Source organism: Colletotrichum gloeosporioides (genome assembly GCF_011800055.1).
Source record: "Colletotrichum gloeosporioides strain Lc1 chromosome Unknown consensus_117, whole genome shotgun sequence".
In the NCBI taxonomy this organism is placed as follows: domain Eukaryota; kingdom Fungi; phylum Ascomycota; class Sordariomycetes; order Glomerellales; family Glomerellaceae; genus Colletotrichum; species Colletotrichum gloeosporioides.
In genome coordinates this window covers 1210867-1229315 of record NW_025544762.1, presented here as the reverse complement: position 1 = coordinate 1229315, position 18449 = coordinate 1210867, and the positions used below count along the sequence as shown (strand labels likewise).

Here is an 18449-nt window from a genome sequence, read left to right as displayed (position 1 = left end):
CTCTTTCCTCAATAGTTTCGCTAGCGCCTCTCAACTTTTCATACCGCCTGCCCGCTTCACCTTAAGTAGGTTTGCTGCCTCTCCTGTCGTTCGCTTTCGATATTGCTTTCCTATCTCTCATCTCACCCTCACCCTCCCAACCTCACCTTCCCGCCCGCAACCCATGGCTCCCACTTTTCCACCCTGCCCTCATCTTTTCCTCTTTTCTCACCTGACCGAATCCTCGCGTCCCTCTCCCTGGATCTTTCCTCTTCAGACCGCTCCGCCTACTTCGCTGGCAAGTGTTTTGCCCAAGTTCCCTCACTGTCATTCTTTCCGACTCAACCACGACGGCCAATCGAACCTGAAATATCCAATGATTTGCTGAAAATGGACGAGGAAGGTGCGGCAATGGTGCTCCCTGGCCGGCAGTCCCAGCCGGATCGGGAACAGGCGGACGCGCAGATTCGCGAGCTATATGAGCGAAAGATGGAAATGTTCAAGGTCAAAGAAAGCAGACAGCTGCACGAAAGATGCCTCCGAATCCTTGCGACGGACCTGTACGATACTGCAACACACTTTATCTTGGAGTTGCTCCAAAATGCAGACGACCTCGACTACGCTAACCTGCAGCATGACGACGACCCGACCTTTGGAATTGTCTTGAGCGCACCAAATAACACCTTCGAGACTCACTGCAATGAGGACGGTTTCACCATTGATCACATCGAAAGCCTGTGCGACGTTGGCATGAGCAAAAAGGCACGGAAGAAGGACGTACACTCCGGATACATCGGCGAGAAGGGCATTGGATTCAAGTCCGTTTTCGGCGTGGCAGATGTTGCGTACGTCAGCAGCGGATTTTATCACTTCAAGCTGGATACCAAGAATGAGCTCGACGCCAAGGAGAAGACGCTCGTTGGGATGCTGGTACCAATTCCGGCAGACTATCCGTCCTCGACGGCTGTTGGAACAACACGCATGCTATTACAGCTCAAGGGTCCAGAGGCATACACGGATATCAGAGAAAACCTGAAGCAGATCAAGCCTGAAATCCTGCTGTTTTTTCGCCGACTGAGAAGAATCAAAATCAAGACCGAGGACCGTAACATCGATTATGCGTATTTGCTCAACGACAATGACGTTGGTTTCCACGGCGAGACGAGAACTTTGACCGCCCTTGATCGTCAGACACATACCACGAATTTGACAAAGTACATCATCGTTCGTCATGCTGTTGAAAACATGCCCGATACGCAGAAACGAGAAAACATTTCCTCATCGGAAATCACTTTGGCGTTTCCTCTCACGAAATCCAACAAGCCCGACTCACAAGTCCGAGACGTATTTTCGTTCATTCCTGTAGGCTCTTATGGGTTTCGGGTAAGAATACCCCTATCCTATCGGGCCTCAAAGTCCTTCCTGGATCTCTCACTACTCTTTCACTACCCACTAGACGAAACTCTTGCTGACTATTGACTAGTTCATCATACAGTCGGACTTCATTCTGACTGCCAATCGAGAGCAATTGAAAGACTGCGAGTGGAACAGAAAACTTCGACACGCCATTCCCGAGGCATTTATGAGAGCAATTGAACGGTTCCTTATGTTCGAGAATGATCTCAGGTATACGTGGCCAGATTTCTTGGTCTACGATACCACCCATGGGGATTTCTGGGAAGACCTCGGACCTTATATCCTTCGACATGCCAAATCCCGCCCGGTGTTGCAAAGCCAAGCCGGCAACGTCCAGCTACCTGAAGACCTTTTCTTCGTCCCAGCGGAATATCGTCTAGATGGTGTAGCGCTGATCGACTCCAAAGAACAGCGCAAACTTACGTTGGCTTTTGAATACACTCTCGACCTTGTTCTGTCTACTGGGCTTCGACTACTGGGAGTACGCGAAATGAAGCACAGGGATTTCATATCCCAGTTTTGCGAGTGGGTGAAGACTGAGCCTGATGAGTTCAACAGCAAGTCAGAGGAATGGCATCGAGAGGTTGCGAAAATACTCGTCAGAGATGGCTGTCACTTGGAACAGTTGAGGGAGCTGCCTATCGTCCCGACATTTAATGGCACATTCGTTCCAGCCAAGAGCAACAACTTGTTTCGTGCATCAATCGATGATGCTTGGACTGCGCCTTCCAGTCTGAATTTGCAAATTGTTTGCTGCGAGGTTAGACGCGATAGCCATCGGGAAGCTCTTTTCGAGTTTCTTCGCGTCGCAGAGATAAACACAGCGAATATGTGCTCGATAATCTTGAACATGCACAATTACGATGACAAGGACCGACCTCCACAAGACCTGGTTGCAGAATTGATCTTTCTGTTTCGTAACCGATCGTGCGTCAATGCCACAGATAGAGAGCGACTTCGCCATCTTTGGGTGGTTGCCGCCGATGGTCGGAGGACACTACGCGCTGGGTTGATTCACTTCATTGACCGCAAGATCAAAAACAATCTCATACTCAAGCATTATACCTCTTCTTACTGCTTGAATTTCATGGACTCGGAATATTCTGAGTACATCGAGGTCATCGAGCGATGTCGGACGCACAAAGAGGCCGAGAACCAATTGATTCCACCACCTGGCGAGATTGTCACTCAGATGCACTTTCGTCTCTGGCTGGAGAAATCCTGTGGTCTCGCGAGGTTTCCACGGCTGGTCACCACACGCCGGCGGTATGCTGAACTCACTAAAGAATGGGAGTTTTTGAGTCAAAATTGCGTCAATGATCTTCTGGTGCTCGTCAGAGACCGGTGGGCAATTGAATACTACCAGTATGAGAGACTAATAGCTATGGAAGCTAAGAAGCTGAGAGTCCAGTGTCGAGATGGACGTGTTCGGGAGCTTCAAGAAACAGCTTTGGCAACAGATTATCTCGAGCAAACTTGTCCGCACCTCAATTTTGTGGAGCTTCCAGACCCTGAACACGAAGATTGGAAGACGATCTTGCCTCGCTTCTCAGTTGTAGTTGAAGTAAGTGTTGACTCAAGCATCCAGGAACTCCAAACACTGTGCGACACGCCAGTTACAAACACAATTGCAGACGCAGCCCGCCGGATTTATCGGCATTTATCGCAAAACTCTGGAAAACTGAAGAGATTGGCTTCGTGAGTAGATTTTGCTCGGCTACCTCTCAACCGTGTTAGCTAACAAAAGTAGGACGTCAATTCTTGGCCCGAAGCGTCTCATCTTCTACCCAGGTCACGGTTGGGTGTCTTCGGACCAGTGCGTTTGGGAGAGCCCCGAAAGCCTGAAAAGCGCCCTCTCCTTGGCTGTGATATATGATGATTGCGGTGCTCTCTTCAAAGACATACTGGGCATCAAAGATGCAGGAATCAGAGAAGTGGTGCAAGAAATGGAGTGTTCGACAAAGGATCCTAGTCTACAGGATACCAGCACATCCAAGGAGCTGATCTTGTTGTTGAACGGGCATATTAGCCCGGAGGCCCCCTGCGAGCCGCAACCCCCCTACTACGCTGATGATCTACGAGGCAGAGTGCAAAGATTGAAGATCTTTCCGATCGCGTCGGCCTCTAAGTCCACTGTCAGTTCGGAAAACACCAAATTCATGTCACTCGAAGATGAGTGGTACATAAACGATTTGGCATCGCTGGCGGCCGCTTTCGAGGGACAAATCAATGTCCTAAGCTTCAGCATACGGGAGTACGAAGAGCTTCTCCCAGTGGTAAAATGGCTACGCATCGAAAGTCGCCTTTTGAGCGAAGCTGTCAGGGAGGATGTTACAGTTGTTGGCTCACAGATACCGATGAAGACTTGGTCAAAGTCTCTGCAGATGCGGGCAAAGTTCATTGCCGTGTGAGTTGGCTAGCAACAGAGACTTCGATCTATGAAATTCTAATCGTTTGGCAGGCTGGCGGAGGAAAAGATTGAGCAGACCCCTCCGGTATTCAACGTGTGTCAAGTCCGGCGTCTTGAGGTTGTGAGAACAATCGGTCAAGCTGTTGGCGAAGCGAAATGTGCCAAGGTTTTTATCAAAGAAAGGAGCGGCTCTGTTGACATCTTTGTCTTGCGCAACCCTTTTGACAAGCCGGAGGAGCAAGTCAGCCGCGAACTTCTCTGCTTTTTCCTTAAGCGATATTCAATCACCGATGCGACGCACACCTCACTGGTCCCCAGTATTCTGCAACAGGACTTGAGCGAGCTACCGGAGTTGTTGGAGCAGAACAAGATCCGATGCCCCTGGACAGTTGACGAAGAACCAAAAGAGACAGATGGTCAATGCAAAGACGACTCTGCTTGCCTGGCCCGTTCTCCAATTGGAGGACACAATGCATCGACGACAACGAGAGGAGACGACTTTGTCGACTTAACGGCAGCTCTTCTACCACACAGACATGATACACCATCGCCCAAGGGAGACGCTCGCCCTGCTTTGAGTCGTTTCAAGCAAGTCGGACTGCTTGGAGAAGCTTGGGTGAGTCAATCATATGACAGAGAGTCAGATCTATGTGCTAACATTCGACCAGATGAATGAGTATTTCAAGAAGCGAGTTTCAGACTGGGACCCAAACGTACACTGGACAAGCAGGTTGCGGGTTGAGAAGGGATATCCGGATTTCCTTGGGGACGAGTCAAAGACGGCAGATTTCACGTATACGGACGAGGAGGGCCGCATGCTTCCTGTCATGGGTCTTTCTTCCCATGCTCAAGATGGGAGACACAAGCACATCACATACCACATAGAGGTAAAAGGGACTGTGCTTGAATTCAGTGAGCCATTTCATATGAGCCAGCATCAAATGGATATGGTAAGTACCTTACGTCTCCGTTGATTCAAGGCTTATGGCGCTGACTCTCGCAGGCACTCAAGTACTCGAAGCTTAACCCCACGGATATTTACGTGATCGCTCGTGTCTACCACCTTGACCACAGGCATGCGGACACCAGAGTCAGGTTCTACATCAACCCTTGGCGCTATATTAGCGCAGGCAGACTCAAACTTAGGAGTGAAGGCTATGAAGTCATTCCTGCGGAAAAATGAGCTTGCGGGCGGGTGCATAGAAAAGGAGTTGGCTATGGATTGGTCTGGCTGTGTTCCTTGGAGAGGGCACCTGAGAACGTTGGAGATGAAGCACAGAACTTTGATACGCTATTCCTGAGAATTTTATGGAAACAATCGACAAGTACCTCATGTCCAAGAATGACCTCAGGTACACGTGGCTAGAGTTCTTGGTCTACGACACCACCCACGGGGAGAGACACGAAGTTGTTAGTTCGTGGGGCTTCAGAGGTGGCCGTTTTCACAGAAAGAAACATTTCATCTCGCTCAAGCGCCACTCCAGACTGCATTTCGTTATCTATGTGATACGTGATATGATCGAAACCGTATGCTTGCCACCTCACAAGCCACTGTTCATAGTCAAGACCCCAAAATCGAGCGTCACTCGTTTCTTCTCTTTGACCCAGGAAGCTCAATCCGCGTTGCAAGTATCAATGAAATCTGAGAACCAGCGGCTGAAGTCGGAGGTGATCCATTTAGTTATGAGGTTGAGGCATGTGCTTGGCACGTAAATGCCGGCTGACAGAGACCAAAGGCAGCGTGATCAATGGAGAATTACGTCCAGCTAGGCAAGTCATTCGCTTGTACCATGCCGATACCCAGACCACGAGCTGCAATTGACGACAATGAGAGGAGGCGAGTTCGTCCACTCAGCAGCTGCTGATTCACCTTACATGGACGTAAAGTACCCTGTTTTTATCTTATCACCCCCAAAGGCTGAATAGCCCTTCTCAGCCCACAGCTTACTTATTCAATGTAGGTTTACATCATAGCCCGGAATTCGTTTCAGAGATTACTTATAATATATAAGACAAGAGCAGAAACAATGATCAAAACAAGGACAATTAGGATAACGACGACGACAAGGACGACGACGACAAGGACGACGACGATAAGGATAACAATAAGGACAATAATAAGAAGAAGGGTTTCAGTGTGTAAATCTAGCGGTGTTTCAAACAATCAACTCACCGAAGCTTCTCTAAACAGTCCGATTCGTTTGAAACTGCTCAAAGCAGGGCTGGTGTCCTCCGTGGGCGACGGTGTATCACTTATAAAGCTGAGAAAGGCTATGCTTTAAGCAATTGAGATCTCTCGCCTTCGTGAGGAGTGGTAAAACAATAAATTTGGTGAGCAGCTTGAACTGTCATTTCCTTTGAGAAATTCCAATTCTAGCACTAACAGGCACCGAAGCATTCAGTGCGGGTTAAAAGGGACTCTACAAGCTTTTTCATTATTCCTCGCGTCGACCACCCACAACGCAAACCTAGCGTCAAGTTTCACGTCGATCCCTGGAAATTGATCTCCAAAGGTCAGTTGAGAACGGGCAGCGAGAGCTATAGAATCGCGCCTGCGAATGAGTGAGCTGGCGCGATGGGTCCATAGGAGGCGTTGTTTCTGGATTTGACCTCCCTCTAGAGAGGGCCCCTGAATTGTGGGAGATGAGTAAGGACTTTGTTAAGTTACTCTTTTAATTCTGAATTAATTGATCTTTGGAAGCGGTTTGATCACGCTCTTGATATCACATCCGGTGGCCTCAGTCCTGCAGCTTCACAACTCATGAGTTTGAACGGATCGTGAGCTTCTCCCGGAGACGAAGGCCCGAAGGCTCCCGGGGAACGTTGGAGAAGAAACTGGATTCAGCCAACCAACGCAACCACGCCCGCACATGTGAGAGCGTGGGAGAATTGTGGAGCTCCGGGTCTGGCTCGCTGAAATTGCAGTGAGGACGGAGACGGAGAAAAGGGCGTCCATGCCGGGGGGAACGTCTGTCATGTCGGGGATGGTTGTGTTTGTTGCGGGGAGCCGCAAGGTGACAAGGTCTCCCAAGGGCCCAGGCACACACAGGCGGCGCCCGCCTGCAGGGTGGCAGTTCCCAGCCAACGAGCGAGGATCAGAGCTCGTGTCGGGTGGAGAATGCGCGCAGCAGCGATCGGCAGAGTGATGCAGGAACAATTCCTGGGGTGAGAGGAGAGTCTTGGGTCACAGGTGATGTTGACGGGTGGTGTTATTCATAGAAATCGGGTTTCTCCTGGCCTTGGTCAACAACTCAATTGAGTAAGAGTATCAGTTGAAGATTTCTTCCGCCTCAGGCTGTGTGAGACAGAGGAGAAGAAAAACACCCGAATGATAAGGCGGTTCCCAAGGTTCAATGTTTTTGTTTTTTTTAACCTTTTCCGTGTATGATTAAAGTCTCCATCTGGTAGGCCGGGTTGTCCGGTGGTCGGCGCTGCAGAGCAGATTGCTGTTGCTTCTTGTTTGACAAGGAAGTCATTACCTCGAACGCGAAACTCTGTTTAAATTGGTTCAATCAGATGTTTAGTCGTGGGTCCCTTTCGTCCTTCTTGAACAGGTTGGCGCTCGGTGCAGCTCTTCCCTCTTCCTTCTCGTTGAGGTGGACAGTGCCGCCACCCTTGTCACCTCCAACGCGCCATGTCATGCCAACCTGGCCGGCAGTCAGAGCATCTCCGTCTCCATCTCCCACCTCTCAGCAACTGCTGCTACCGTAACGGCGCCGCGATTCGGCGAGGACACCTGAAATCAAATCACGCTCTACGACGGCACGTTCAATCCGTACGTAATTTTCCGCTGGGGTGTGGCAAAGATTACTTACTTGTACTAGCACCTAGCTCGAGTGAGGCGTCGATACGGGTGTCTCAGCACAGCTGCAAGCCACCGGCAAGCCTCTTCAACGCGTCCGTTGAGCTGCTGGCACGTTCCCTGAGCACCTGTCATCCAACCATACCGCACGGCCGATGCCAATTGCCCGTTGTTATTTGTTCCTCCCGACGAGCAAGCCGTCCGTCCTGTCTGGGACCTGCAGATCAGCTCTAAACGATACCCAAGACATGACATATGAAGCGCGGCCTTCTTTATTTGCGACTCGAGAAGGAGGAAAACACTTCTGTGGCGTTCCATCAGCCAAGTGCTTCCAGGAGCCCGTCGAGTCAATTGGATGTCACCCTAATGTGCTGGGTGGAAGTTTTTTCCCCAGTTGCCCGTCTCGTTTTGGTCGGCAACCCAGAATCAAGGTTGCATGTTCCTGGCCACCACCCCGGCTGGACCAGTTGAACCGCGAGTCGTCCAGGTCTAGCTCAGTAGCTCTGTGGTGCCGCTGGCGACGACCCCAGCAGAAATGCAAAGCTAACGCCTGGCTAAACCAAACAAGCGTGACGAGCTACCTTGCACACCCTCTCCACCATCCACTTCCCCCAATGACGGCGCGGGCTGTCGGCGCGCATACCTGGGATAAGCTTTGCGAGCCCAGCAGAATTGGGAATTGGACCAGCGAGCCCTCCTGGTCTTAGTCTTTGGAGATGGGCAGGTCTCGGCAGGGGTTCTCCGTACGTGAAAGTGGTGGCTTGAGAGGTGGAAGCGCATATTTATCACCCCCTTCCCGTTCCTCGACTTCTCTGAATTCTTTTTCACGTCACGCATCCTAATCCCAACGTCGACCGTCCGTCTGTACAACTTCATCATCGTACCTGCCGAATCTCGCCTTTCGACTATCACGTCTTACAACACAGATCAAAATGAAGTTCTCTCTCGCCCTCCTCGCCGCCGGCCTCGTTGCCGCCCAGGACTTCTCCGGACAGCCTGACTGCGCCGTACGTCGCTCCTCCCAGCAACGATCCTCTTGTTGTAAACAACAACTCGACTAACAACCTTGCCATAGATCCCCTGCCTTCGCGATGCCATCCCCAAGGTTGGCTGCGCCCTGACCGACACTGCCTGCCAGTGCGCCTCCGACAAGCAGGAGGCCCTCGTCCCCGTCGCCGCTCCCTGCCTGCTCTCCGCCTGCAGCTCCGCCGACCTGGGTAAGGCCCAGGCCGCTGCCGCCGCCGCTTGCCAGAAGTTCCTGGCCACCGCCAGCGGCTCCGCCAAGCCTACCGGCTCTGCCGCCTCCGCCGCTTCCTCCGCTGCCGGCGCTCTCTCTTCTGCCGCGGCCTCCGTCAGCGCCTCTGCCTCCGCTGCCATCACCTCCGCCGCCTCTGTCGCTTCTTCCGTTGCCTCAGCCGCTTCCTCTGCTGCCTCCGTTGCCGCCTCCGCCTCCCGCAACGCCACTGCTTCCAGCACCACCCTCTCCGGCAGCCGCACTCCCTCTGCCTCCGCTACCGGCACCGGTGCCAGCGCTACTGCCTCTGCTACCGGTGCCGCCGGCCAGGCTACTGCTGCTGTTGGCGGTGTTGCCGTTGCCGCTCTGTTCGGTATCGTTGCCGCCCTCTAAGCGCTTTCAGCGTGTGGAGGGGATGTCCAGATTGGACAGGGAAAGGGGGTTTTCGTTTCTAGCGCAGCAAGACTTGGGATGTATTGGATGATTTCTACAATTGAACGTTCTAGACTTAATGCGAATTGCGAATTGGACAGGAAACACCAAAAAAGTTTCGTCATGATCACGACCTGTTCTGTTGTTGCCACGGCCGCAGCACCTTGTTAGGAAACAGGAGGTATATATTTAATTGAACACATCAAGAATCAGCAGCCCTTCCTTCTTCCTGACCGACTTGTGATACGAGGGACAAATTTGGCATGCCGATTGTCTGGGCGGCCTCTGCAGCCACTCGGGGATTTACTTCGGGAGAGGGGTAAAGGGAACTGAATCAATGCGGGCGCGGGGGGCAAACTCACAACCTTTTCCCTTCAAGCCTTGATGGCGCAGCAGGTGCCGGCCGATGCCAAGATGACGGGCGAAGTTTCCCGCTGCTGACGACATCCGTCCGGTTTGCGTTTGGGCTTCAACCTTCCTTTCTTATCAACGGGTTTGCGTCAATTGGTGGTGGGCTGGAGGTGAGATGGATGGCTGAGGGTTGGGATCCCTGGGGCTGTGGAAGCTTAAACTGCCGTACACGTACACACACCTCTTTGGAGACTTGTGGAACATGGGAAAGAGTTGATATGAAGTCATGGGCTTTTGTGCCTTTTCGTTTCTTATGTAATGTATAACGGTGTTCGACCCGCATGCAGTCAAAATGGAATGGCAGTATGCGACTGATTCATACCCGGTCGAGACCCGTTCACCGTGAGGGCGTCTGTGATGCCCATCTTGTATATGCAGAACCGCCTCGAGGTGTTGGCGCTTGGCGAGTCTATAGTCTGAAATCTTTTAACAAATTGCTCAGACAAGTCAGCATCAACGGAAAGATGTGAGCTCCATCCGTCGGAGACCTCGCGTATAAATTTTCAGTATCCCGCCGATCCCGCCGGCTCTCAATTTCTTCAACAATATCGGTCTCGCTCAGAATCCTCGCCACGCGGTGATGCATATCCAGGAAGTCGCGATCTGGAAGTTCAAGCGCGTTGTGGGCTGAGAGGACCATCTTCGTCATGAGGTAGCCGGTGTTAAATGGGTAGCCTGACGATATGCGCCCCAGAACGACGACTTCGTACTCATTCTCCTGCATTATAGGGGTCAGCTTCGGGATCGGATGGCTCGTGGATGAAGAGAAGGTAGATATACCGTCGGAAGCGGTTTGAACGCCAAGTGACACTCTCCAAAGTCGGAGGACACGCTCCCGTTCAGAGTGAGGACGTTAGCCGGCTGGTCAATACTCGAACCGTCGATTTTGCCGGCCAAGGCGGGGAAGTACCGGTGTATGGACCACCAGATGGCTCTTTTCGCCTCGGTTTCTCGGGGTGTGTCCTCAGTGTGGTCTTTTAGCCCGTAAGGCAGTACATGGCGTGACGCAGTATAAGCTACTGGCTCGGTCTCGGGCTCGAGCTCGTCTTGTACGCGGTGGATATCGATGTTGCCGGTGTAGACACAACGGTGGCCGTCGCGGGCAAGACTGGTTTCGCTTTGGTGCTTGATCCCGTTGGCGTATTTGGACACGGAGCCGAGGAGGTCGTGTCTGTGTTGTAGAGAGGGCGGTCCGAGGCTTAGGAGTTTAACTGAGTTGGACAAATCATCAGTCATCTGAGAATGGTAGTTTGGTAGTGGTGAAGCATTCTCGTAGAGAAGATGGTTTGTCTGACTTACAGGGAATGAGAATGGCTGTGAGCAAGTGGACGCCGAGCTGTTGCATATAGAGCATGCCGCCTGACTTGGCGCAAGCAAGGATATCGTCTATGAAATTCTCCAGACCGTCCTCCGGGAGATGCTCGCGGAAGGCCTTGAGTACGGCGAGAGCTTTTGCCTCGGCGGAGATGTCTGACGAGGAGCTGTTGAGGATGACATCGCATTGCTCTAATTTCTCGTGATGATTGTCATTTTCTTCTCCATCGTTTGAAGATATTGAGATTGTCGACGACGAGGACGAGGAAGGGGAGGAGAATGGTGATGACGATGGAAGGTCTGAAACGCGCAGAAAAGGATGTGGTGCGATCAGACTGTGCGTGGAGTTTGCCATCTTGGGCGGTGCTCAAAGTCCTACGCTGAGAGGTGGAAGTTGAGGGCCTCGTGGTTTTTTTTTAACATTGGTTTTGTCACGATGTACTTTCTTATCTATTTATCAATCAAAAATTCGTCCACTTATCATGTCACACTTGCAAACGTAGATGGTCTCTGGTTATCTGATGGCAAAGACTTCAAGGTTGACCCACCAGCTCTGCTGTAGATGGGCATATTTCTATCATAGAGGCGCGGACCATCGTTCTCAAGGTACGTGGACTTCGAGTTCTCCAAGTCCATCCCTCTAAAACTCCACATAACTGGTTGTTTCTATTCTTATGATCCCATTCACCTCGGCCACTCATCGCGATAGTTGGTGTTTAACTTACAAGACACTGCCTCGGGATCAATCACAATCTCACAAACCCATGATGTTGATAACAAAGGATGCATAAAAATAAAACAACCTGAGTAGTGAGATCAAATATCCAAGCAAGACAGACGCATGATGCTTCCCTCAACAATGGACGGCTAGGTCACCATATTGTTTGACAAAAGCTTTCGAGTGATATCACTCGAGGCTTAGCTGACGATCGATGATCTTTTCCCCAGTACTTGTGCTTACTGAATTTTTGACTGCTTATTTTTCTCTTATCGTCCTGCAAGAGACGTGTTTTTCCGGCTGGGTGAACACAAATGCCGTCAGTCTGTTCTACCGTATGAAACATGGCGGTTAGCCTCAGCCAATAAGTTTGTGCGTCGCTATTCCTGGGAAGGTGACATACGTGAAGTACAAGAGGTGGTCATATACATGAGGAAAGACTTTGTCGCACAAAAATCTCCCTTTCTTACTTGCTCTCTAAAACACGTAGCCTTTGCAGAACGTGTGAGCCATAAAAAGTTGAGGTTGGCCCAAATTTTCAAGTACGCTAGCCTTGATACCCTGATTCCAGAGTTGAAGACTGCTCTTTATGGAAGATTCCTCTGATCAATAGTCATGTCCAACTTTTGCCCCGCTGTCGACTGCTCTTATAACTATTCGGCCCCAGAATTGAATAGCGACATCGCAGGAACAGGAGTAAGTCCCAGGGCAAGCTACCGGAGCAGCCTCGTTCGCTGGACGCAGGTTAGATGGATATAATTGCTTATCTCCTTGAAATAGGTCGTCATTGGTTTCGTAGGAACAGCCTATCTCGTGTTGTTTCTCCTCTTCATCCACTACCTAGTCGCATTCGACCCCATTCTCCCTCCCCCTCCAAGAGAAAGCATTCGCTCCGATCAGGCCAGTCTCCAACATGGACAGCAAAACGAAGAGTCTTCTGGAGGAAGTAGAAGTAGTCCAGACTACTGGAAGCCGAACACTATTGACGTTCAGCTCCTTACATTTGTAAGACAGACTACGAAAAAGATTCTCCGACAGTGTCCGGATTCACCTACCGAGTTCTGGACTCGTCATTCCGCTTATTACCAACGTAGCTTTGACCGAGTAAGGCCCTACAATTTGAGTGCAAGTATTGAAAGCTAATTCTTTTACGTAGGCCATCAGCAACATGTGCGACATTCAAATCATAACCGGCATAAGCGTTCTTACAGGAGGTTTCATCTGCCTAGATGAGAATATGTCCTCTCACCACTGGCAACTGATCGTCTATCTTGCATGGTTCTCGAGCATCACTCACCTTTCTGCCTTGACTTCTCTCCGAAGGTATCTGCAGGTTCATTCACGAGAGAAGTATGTGCGGCTATCTTTGATGTTTTTGTTACTGATAATGCTTGTGACGGCAATGATACCGACATCATTCTTCAACTGGCGGAGTTCTATTGAGGAAACAACACGAGACGACACTGCTGCACGTGACAACACTGCCGCCTATCCAAAAATGCCTGCGGTATGCTTTTTCTCAATCAAATGTGGGAAGGCACTTTACTCTCAAAGAACTTACGACAGTTCTACCACAGTCCCTTTCACACGTTCAATTGCGTTCCAGGAAACGATTATATCTCTCACGCTCCTGATATTTAGCTTCATCTCCAGGGTAATCAAGTTATCGACACGCACTTCCAGCGTCCTGCATCGAATAATTATACGACCCATCAGCAAGTACCTCCATGATCTTTCCAAGAGATTAGATAGCAGTCCTATCCCCAGCGCTAGTAGTTCTTCTTTCATCGAGCCCCATTCCAGTCTACATGTGTGGACGACGGTCATCAAAAGACCTGCATCAGCAGTGGTAATAGCTATGCAAAAACAAACAATACTGCTGAACTCCATGTTATTAGAGGTATTGACGCAGTTTCATATTGTGTTTTATATACGAGCTGATATGTTACTGTTTAGCAATATTGGTTGTTAGTCATTTTACTTTGGGGAACTTCAAAACTTAAGCGGTCCCTTGTTGAGGAGTGGCATTATGAAAAGCTTTCCGGTCGCGAACCTTCTCCCTTCTGGAATGATGAAATTGAAGTCGAAGGAGAAAATATTATGGCCAATAATACGCGATGGGAGTTTGGCCAAATACTTCCGATCTTACTGCTGGCTGCCCCGCTGAGCACTATGCTTGGTAATTTCGCCTCGACCACAAACTCCTCCCCAAATCAAATCTTAGGGGCTGCTGAGTCGACTATCCAAAGCCATTCTCTGGATGTAGCGGGCAGCTACAGAAGATCACGCTCTTCTGAAGCACAAGATAGGCCGCAACAGCTCACCCAGCAATACACCCATGACAGCTACAGAACAAGTCGCCTAGAGCTCTCGACAACATTGACGGATCCACATTCAGATGTCAAAGGGAAGTGGATGCTGCCGTATTTGGCTTCGAGCTTTGTTGTGCTTTGTGGGCATACCTTCGGCTTGTTTGGCTACGCAACAGAAACGTTCCTTCGTGGAACTGAATTGGGCTTATTGGGACTTTGGATGCCAATAGATTACTTGTTCAGGATTAAAGGAGTTTTCTTCCTGGCCATCCTGAGTTATCTTTTTGCGGGTCATGCAATCATTCTATTTGGTCTTGCTATGGATGAATGGCAAGGCCAACTGAACTCCGCAATATACTGGGTTTTTGCGTTGGCCGTGCACACTATGCACCTTTTGATCATTTATCTACCGACGGATTGGGTGTTTGTCAAGAGACTGTGGATTATTCTGTCTGCGGGGTTTGGGCTACTACTGGTGTTTGCTCTCACTTTTGCACTGGTTCAGCTTTCGAAGAGATTTTCGAGTACAGCATCTCGGGAGGGAAATGCGATTGAGGATGGGCTTCGTGTTTCTTAGGATTGTGATCACAGACGCAACACTGAGAACATTTCCATAGTCCCAGCCAGCATTCAAGGAGAATAGGCAAGGCTTGAGCTTTGCAGAATACGTGGCCCGGGTTCTCTACATCCGCCACTTCTAGCAGCCTGTCAACTGTGTCAGCTCCGTTGCTCATGAACCGCCTCACTAGACGCGAGACGTTTCCACGCTCCTCGAGTCATATTTCACGTTGAACAAGCTGGTTTGATTGTATGAATGATGTGAATGACATACTGAGGACCTTGAAATCGCAATACACAACATGCAACTCACGCCAGCTCAACTAAGGTCTTGGCGTATGTGCAGCTATCGCAGCCACATTACCCAACCTGAGCCATCCAGGCGGGAAACCTCAGAATTTCAGCCAATCAACACCGACCCAACCTGGTGGTTGACTTTGGAGTTTTCAGCTTTCGACGCCACGTTGGATCACGCCGCGCCGTCGGGATATTGGAGGTCGGGAGGATTCGCAAGGGATGCGAGGAAGGATTTGGGACCCCGCGGCTGCCGCCCACTGCGGCCCCCACCATCGGACCTTAACGCCTGCCAAAAGGGCACTAACACGGACCAGGTGCCCCTCCTTGAGCGAGCCAGAACGCGGCGGACTGGGTGATGGACGGGGATGTTGGTCTCTGAAGGGCAGGTTCGCCGGCGCACCGTCCACTGGAGGAGGGGGAGTCGGCCGGTTCCGCCTTCCAGGGCCGGTTGCGGTGTGTTGGTCCGGGCCAGTTCACAGTGGCTGGCCAGTCAGGCGTGCGGAACGTCACATGCAGACCACCCAACCCTCGTGGCAACTGAAGAAGCTCCCCACCTTCCTCCCTGTCACTGGCGCGATACCTTGCAGTTAGCGATAATGGATAGCGCAAGCTCCCCTAGCACCTGAAAGTTTTTTCCCTTTTCTTTTTTGTTGGCTGATGCTGGGATGTCACCTCGATAAATTCCTCCCGTCGCCGTCTAGCCTCACCTCTCACCACCTCTGGTCCCCCTCCTCTTGCGACTGAGAGTTTTGCGCCGGTCTCGATTGCGACCAGTTCCGTCACGCGCTGCCCAAAGGAAGACAGGCCATCGCTGTCTCCTGTAGTCTGCTCACAACACCACCAGCTCCAAAGCTCTTGGACGACAATCATATGTTGCGCGCCATCTCGGCCGACTTCTTCAACTACCACTTCCCGGCGCATCGGTCTATGTGCCGTTCTATCGCAAGATAGAATCACCAGCAGGCGACTTTGAGTCTTTGCGCTTGCTGCCAGGGGACGAGAAAGACTGAATAGCAGTGTTATTCACGTGAACCACCACTTACCGCGACAATACATCTCAATTGAGGACTGAGACCTGTCGCGCGAACGACATCGTTTGACCGAGCTTGTACGTAGGTATGTCAAACGAAATGAGATAGCACCCTCTCATATTGTGTGCGACAGCGGCTGACCGCATCGCCAGATTGTATGCCAGGCGTTGCCTCACGAATCGAGTCCGTACTGTCGCTACCGCTCTCGCGATTGCCTTTCACCACCACCAGAACCTCCGATCCTCAACGAGAGAGACACGCCTACGAACCATTGCCCACGATGGCCGCCGAAGACACCCCCAAGAACCTCGACCACTCCCCGGTGACGACGACACAGATCACCGGTGGCATCGACGAGTCTGAGCTGGTCAACCAGGGTCTGCAGAACATCGAAGCGCAAAAAGTCCACTGGTGGAGCTACTTCACCACCGTCGACTTCTGGATCGTCCTTGTCATCGGCCAGATCCTCGCCCTGTGCATCACCTCGACGAACACCTTCACCAACCTCCTGTCCACCAACGGTGTTTCGATCCCGGCCTTCCAGACTGTCTTCAACTACATCCTCCTCTTCCTCATCTACTTTCCCATTACCATCTGGCACTATGGTGTGAAGAGGTGGGCCAAGATTTTGCTTAAGGACGGCTGGAAGTACTTCATCCTCTCGTTCCTTGATGTTGAGGGCAACTACTTCACGGTTCTGGCCTACCGCTACACCAACATCTTGTCAGCTCAGCTGCTCAACTTTTGGGCCATTGTCATCGTGATCATCCTCTCCTTCACCCTTCTGAAGGTGCGCTACAAGATCTTCCAGATCCTTGGTATCATCGTCGCCATCGGCGGATGCGGTGTCCTTCTGGCCTCTGACCACATCACCGGTTCCAACGGCGGTCCTGGTGTCGATCTGTTGAAGGGTGATCTCTTCGCTCTGCTGGGCGCCACGCTTTACGGTGTCACCAACGTCACTGAGGAGTGGTTCGTCAGCAAGCGTCCCGTCTATGAGGTTCTCGCTTTCATGGGCATGTGGGGAATGTGTATCAACGGCGTGCAAGCTGCCATTTTCGACCGTCAGTCCTTCCAAGAGGCGACGTGGGACGGCGCCGCTGCAGGATACTTGGTCGGCTATACTCTGGCCCTCTGCCTGTTCTACAGCTTGGTGCCTGTGCTGTTGCGCATGGCCAGTGCAGCCTTTTACAACATCTCGCTGCTCACGGGCAACTTCTGGGGTATCATCATCGGCGTCAACGTCTTTGGCTACACCATCCACTGGATGTACCCCATTGCTTTTGTGCTCATCATCCTCGGCCAAATCGCGTACTTCCTCGCTGGTAGCATGTTGGGCGATTCAAAGAAACCTTGGCTCGGCGACGCCCAGGAGGACGGTGTTGCTGGTCTGGGCACTGCGAAGCTCAAGGCCATCAACGCCGCACGAAAGAGACAGCTTGCTGCTTCCGCGGGGCAGTTTGCTTAAAGAGTGCTGTCGCTCTCGAGTGACGTATCCAGGGGTTGAAGGGGTTGTTTCGACAAGAGTTACGGTTTTAATGCAGGGGCATTTGACGACAGTTGAATGCCGAGACAGATGTCTTGGCCCTGGTTTATGTTCAGACGGCGAAGACGATCTCCTTTCATCTGCTCAGCTTGGATATGAGCACTCCTTTTTCAGTGAGAAGAAATAGCTAATATACCTTATCGTACACTATCAATTTGCGTCGTAATCTTAGCTAGCCCAATTTGGGTCTCCTCTCTCCGGCGCGGTTAGGCCTGGTGTGCGGAAAATCTCGGCCTGTCCAAGGTATGAGCCGCACGGTCATATCGACAGCGTCATGCTGCTTCGTGGGTGGCACTGGCCGGTGGGCGCCCAACACTTTTGCTGGCCAGAACTCTGGGAACTCGATACAACCTTAGACTATGCCTAGCAAGCCCTGCTTCGCTCGGACGGAAAGAGAGTCATTCAGAGACGGCGGCTTAGGAAGAGAGTTTGGTTGTCTTGTATGGTTCAGTTGATTACTTTCTCTTTTTCTCAGTTGCTTGTGCGCCCTGCCAAGCAGACCCATCGCTGTCGCGTCAGTGACTTTCCGGCCAAGACTTGAAGGCTGTGCAATTAGAAACGGTTACATTCAAATTCGACGGAAAGGTTTGACAGGAGGCCGTCGAAGATGCGCATCCGGCAGGGATCAAAAAGACTCCTCTCTCGTCCCGTCCCACAAGTTACAACGGGACGCCCTCAACCGTCGCACCGGAATTTGGTCGCATTACGGCGCACTTGTCCAGTCTGTCGTCTCACGACACACAACTACTGTAAGAGCCCCAAGTGTATCTTCGTATTGTTGCAATTCCCGTGCGGACCGGACGGTGGGCCGCCGCCTCGGCACGCGTCAAGATTCTCACTACCAAGCCCTCCCGTGCCGCGTGTGCGTTCGTTGGCGCTAAGCAGCCGGGCGACGAAAGCCCCGTCCGTCAGCAATTGTCTTTGCCGGACTATCGTGATTGGGGGCCAAGGGTCAACCCAGACCCAGGTAACCTCCCGAGGAGACCGAT

At 51.4% G+C, this 18449-nt stretch overlaps 5 protein-coding genes across 5 annotated transcripts; 3 read left to right on the top strand and 2 right to left on the bottom strand.

Annotated features, from left to right (window-relative positions):
- Positions 1 to 369: 369 nt before the first annotated feature.
- GCG54_00009277 (uncharacterized protein) lies at positions 370 to 4988 on the top strand (the record flags this gene model as incomplete). The annotated part of the gene is made up of 6 exons (XM_045409225.1): positions 370 to 1362; positions 1463 to 3093; positions 3146 to 3802; positions 3857 to 4421; positions 4474 to 4755; positions 4809 to 4988. The coding sequence occupies 6 exons, from the start codon at positions 370 to 372 to the stop codon at positions 4986 to 4988; spliced, it is 4308 nt and encodes a 1435-aa protein (XP_045256470.1).
- A 3551-nt stretch (positions 4989 to 8539) lies between these two features.
- On the top strand, positions 8540 to 9234 carry GCG54_00009276 (uncharacterized protein; the record flags this gene model as incomplete). The annotated part of the gene is made up of 2 exons (XM_045409224.1): positions 8540 to 8614; positions 8683 to 9234. 2 exons carry the CDS (start codon positions 8540 to 8542, stop codon positions 9232 to 9234), a joined length of 627 nt encoding a protein of 208 aa, XP_045256469.1.
- An 859-nt stretch (positions 9235 to 10093) lies between these two features.
- Positions 10094 to 11188, bottom strand: GCG54_00009275 (uncharacterized protein; the record flags this gene model as incomplete). Its single annotated transcript, XM_045409223.1, has 3 exons — positions 10094 to 10402; positions 10465 to 10895; positions 10984 to 11188. Coding segments are annotated over 3 exons (945 nt in total), but the record flags the coding sequence as incomplete, so codon positions are not given.
- Positions 11189 to 11365: 177 nt separating this feature from the next.
- On the bottom strand, positions 11366 to 11634 carry GCG54_00009274 (uncharacterized protein; the record flags this gene model as incomplete). The annotated part of the gene is made up of 2 exons (XM_045409222.1): positions 11366 to 11400; positions 11490 to 11634. 2 exons carry the CDS (start codon positions 11632 to 11634, stop codon positions 11366 to 11368), a joined length of 180 nt encoding a protein of 59 aa, XP_045256467.1.
- Positions 11635 to 16194: 4560 nt separating this feature from the next.
- On the top strand, positions 16195 to 17382 carry GCG54_00009273 (putative solute carrier family 35 member; the record flags this gene model as incomplete). The annotated part of the gene is made up of 1 exon (XM_045409221.1): positions 16195 to 17382. The coding sequence occupies one exon, from the start codon at positions 16195 to 16197 to the stop codon at positions 17380 to 17382; it is 1188 nt and encodes a 395-aa protein (XP_045256466.1).
- Positions 17383 to 18449: the final 1067 nt, after the last annotated feature.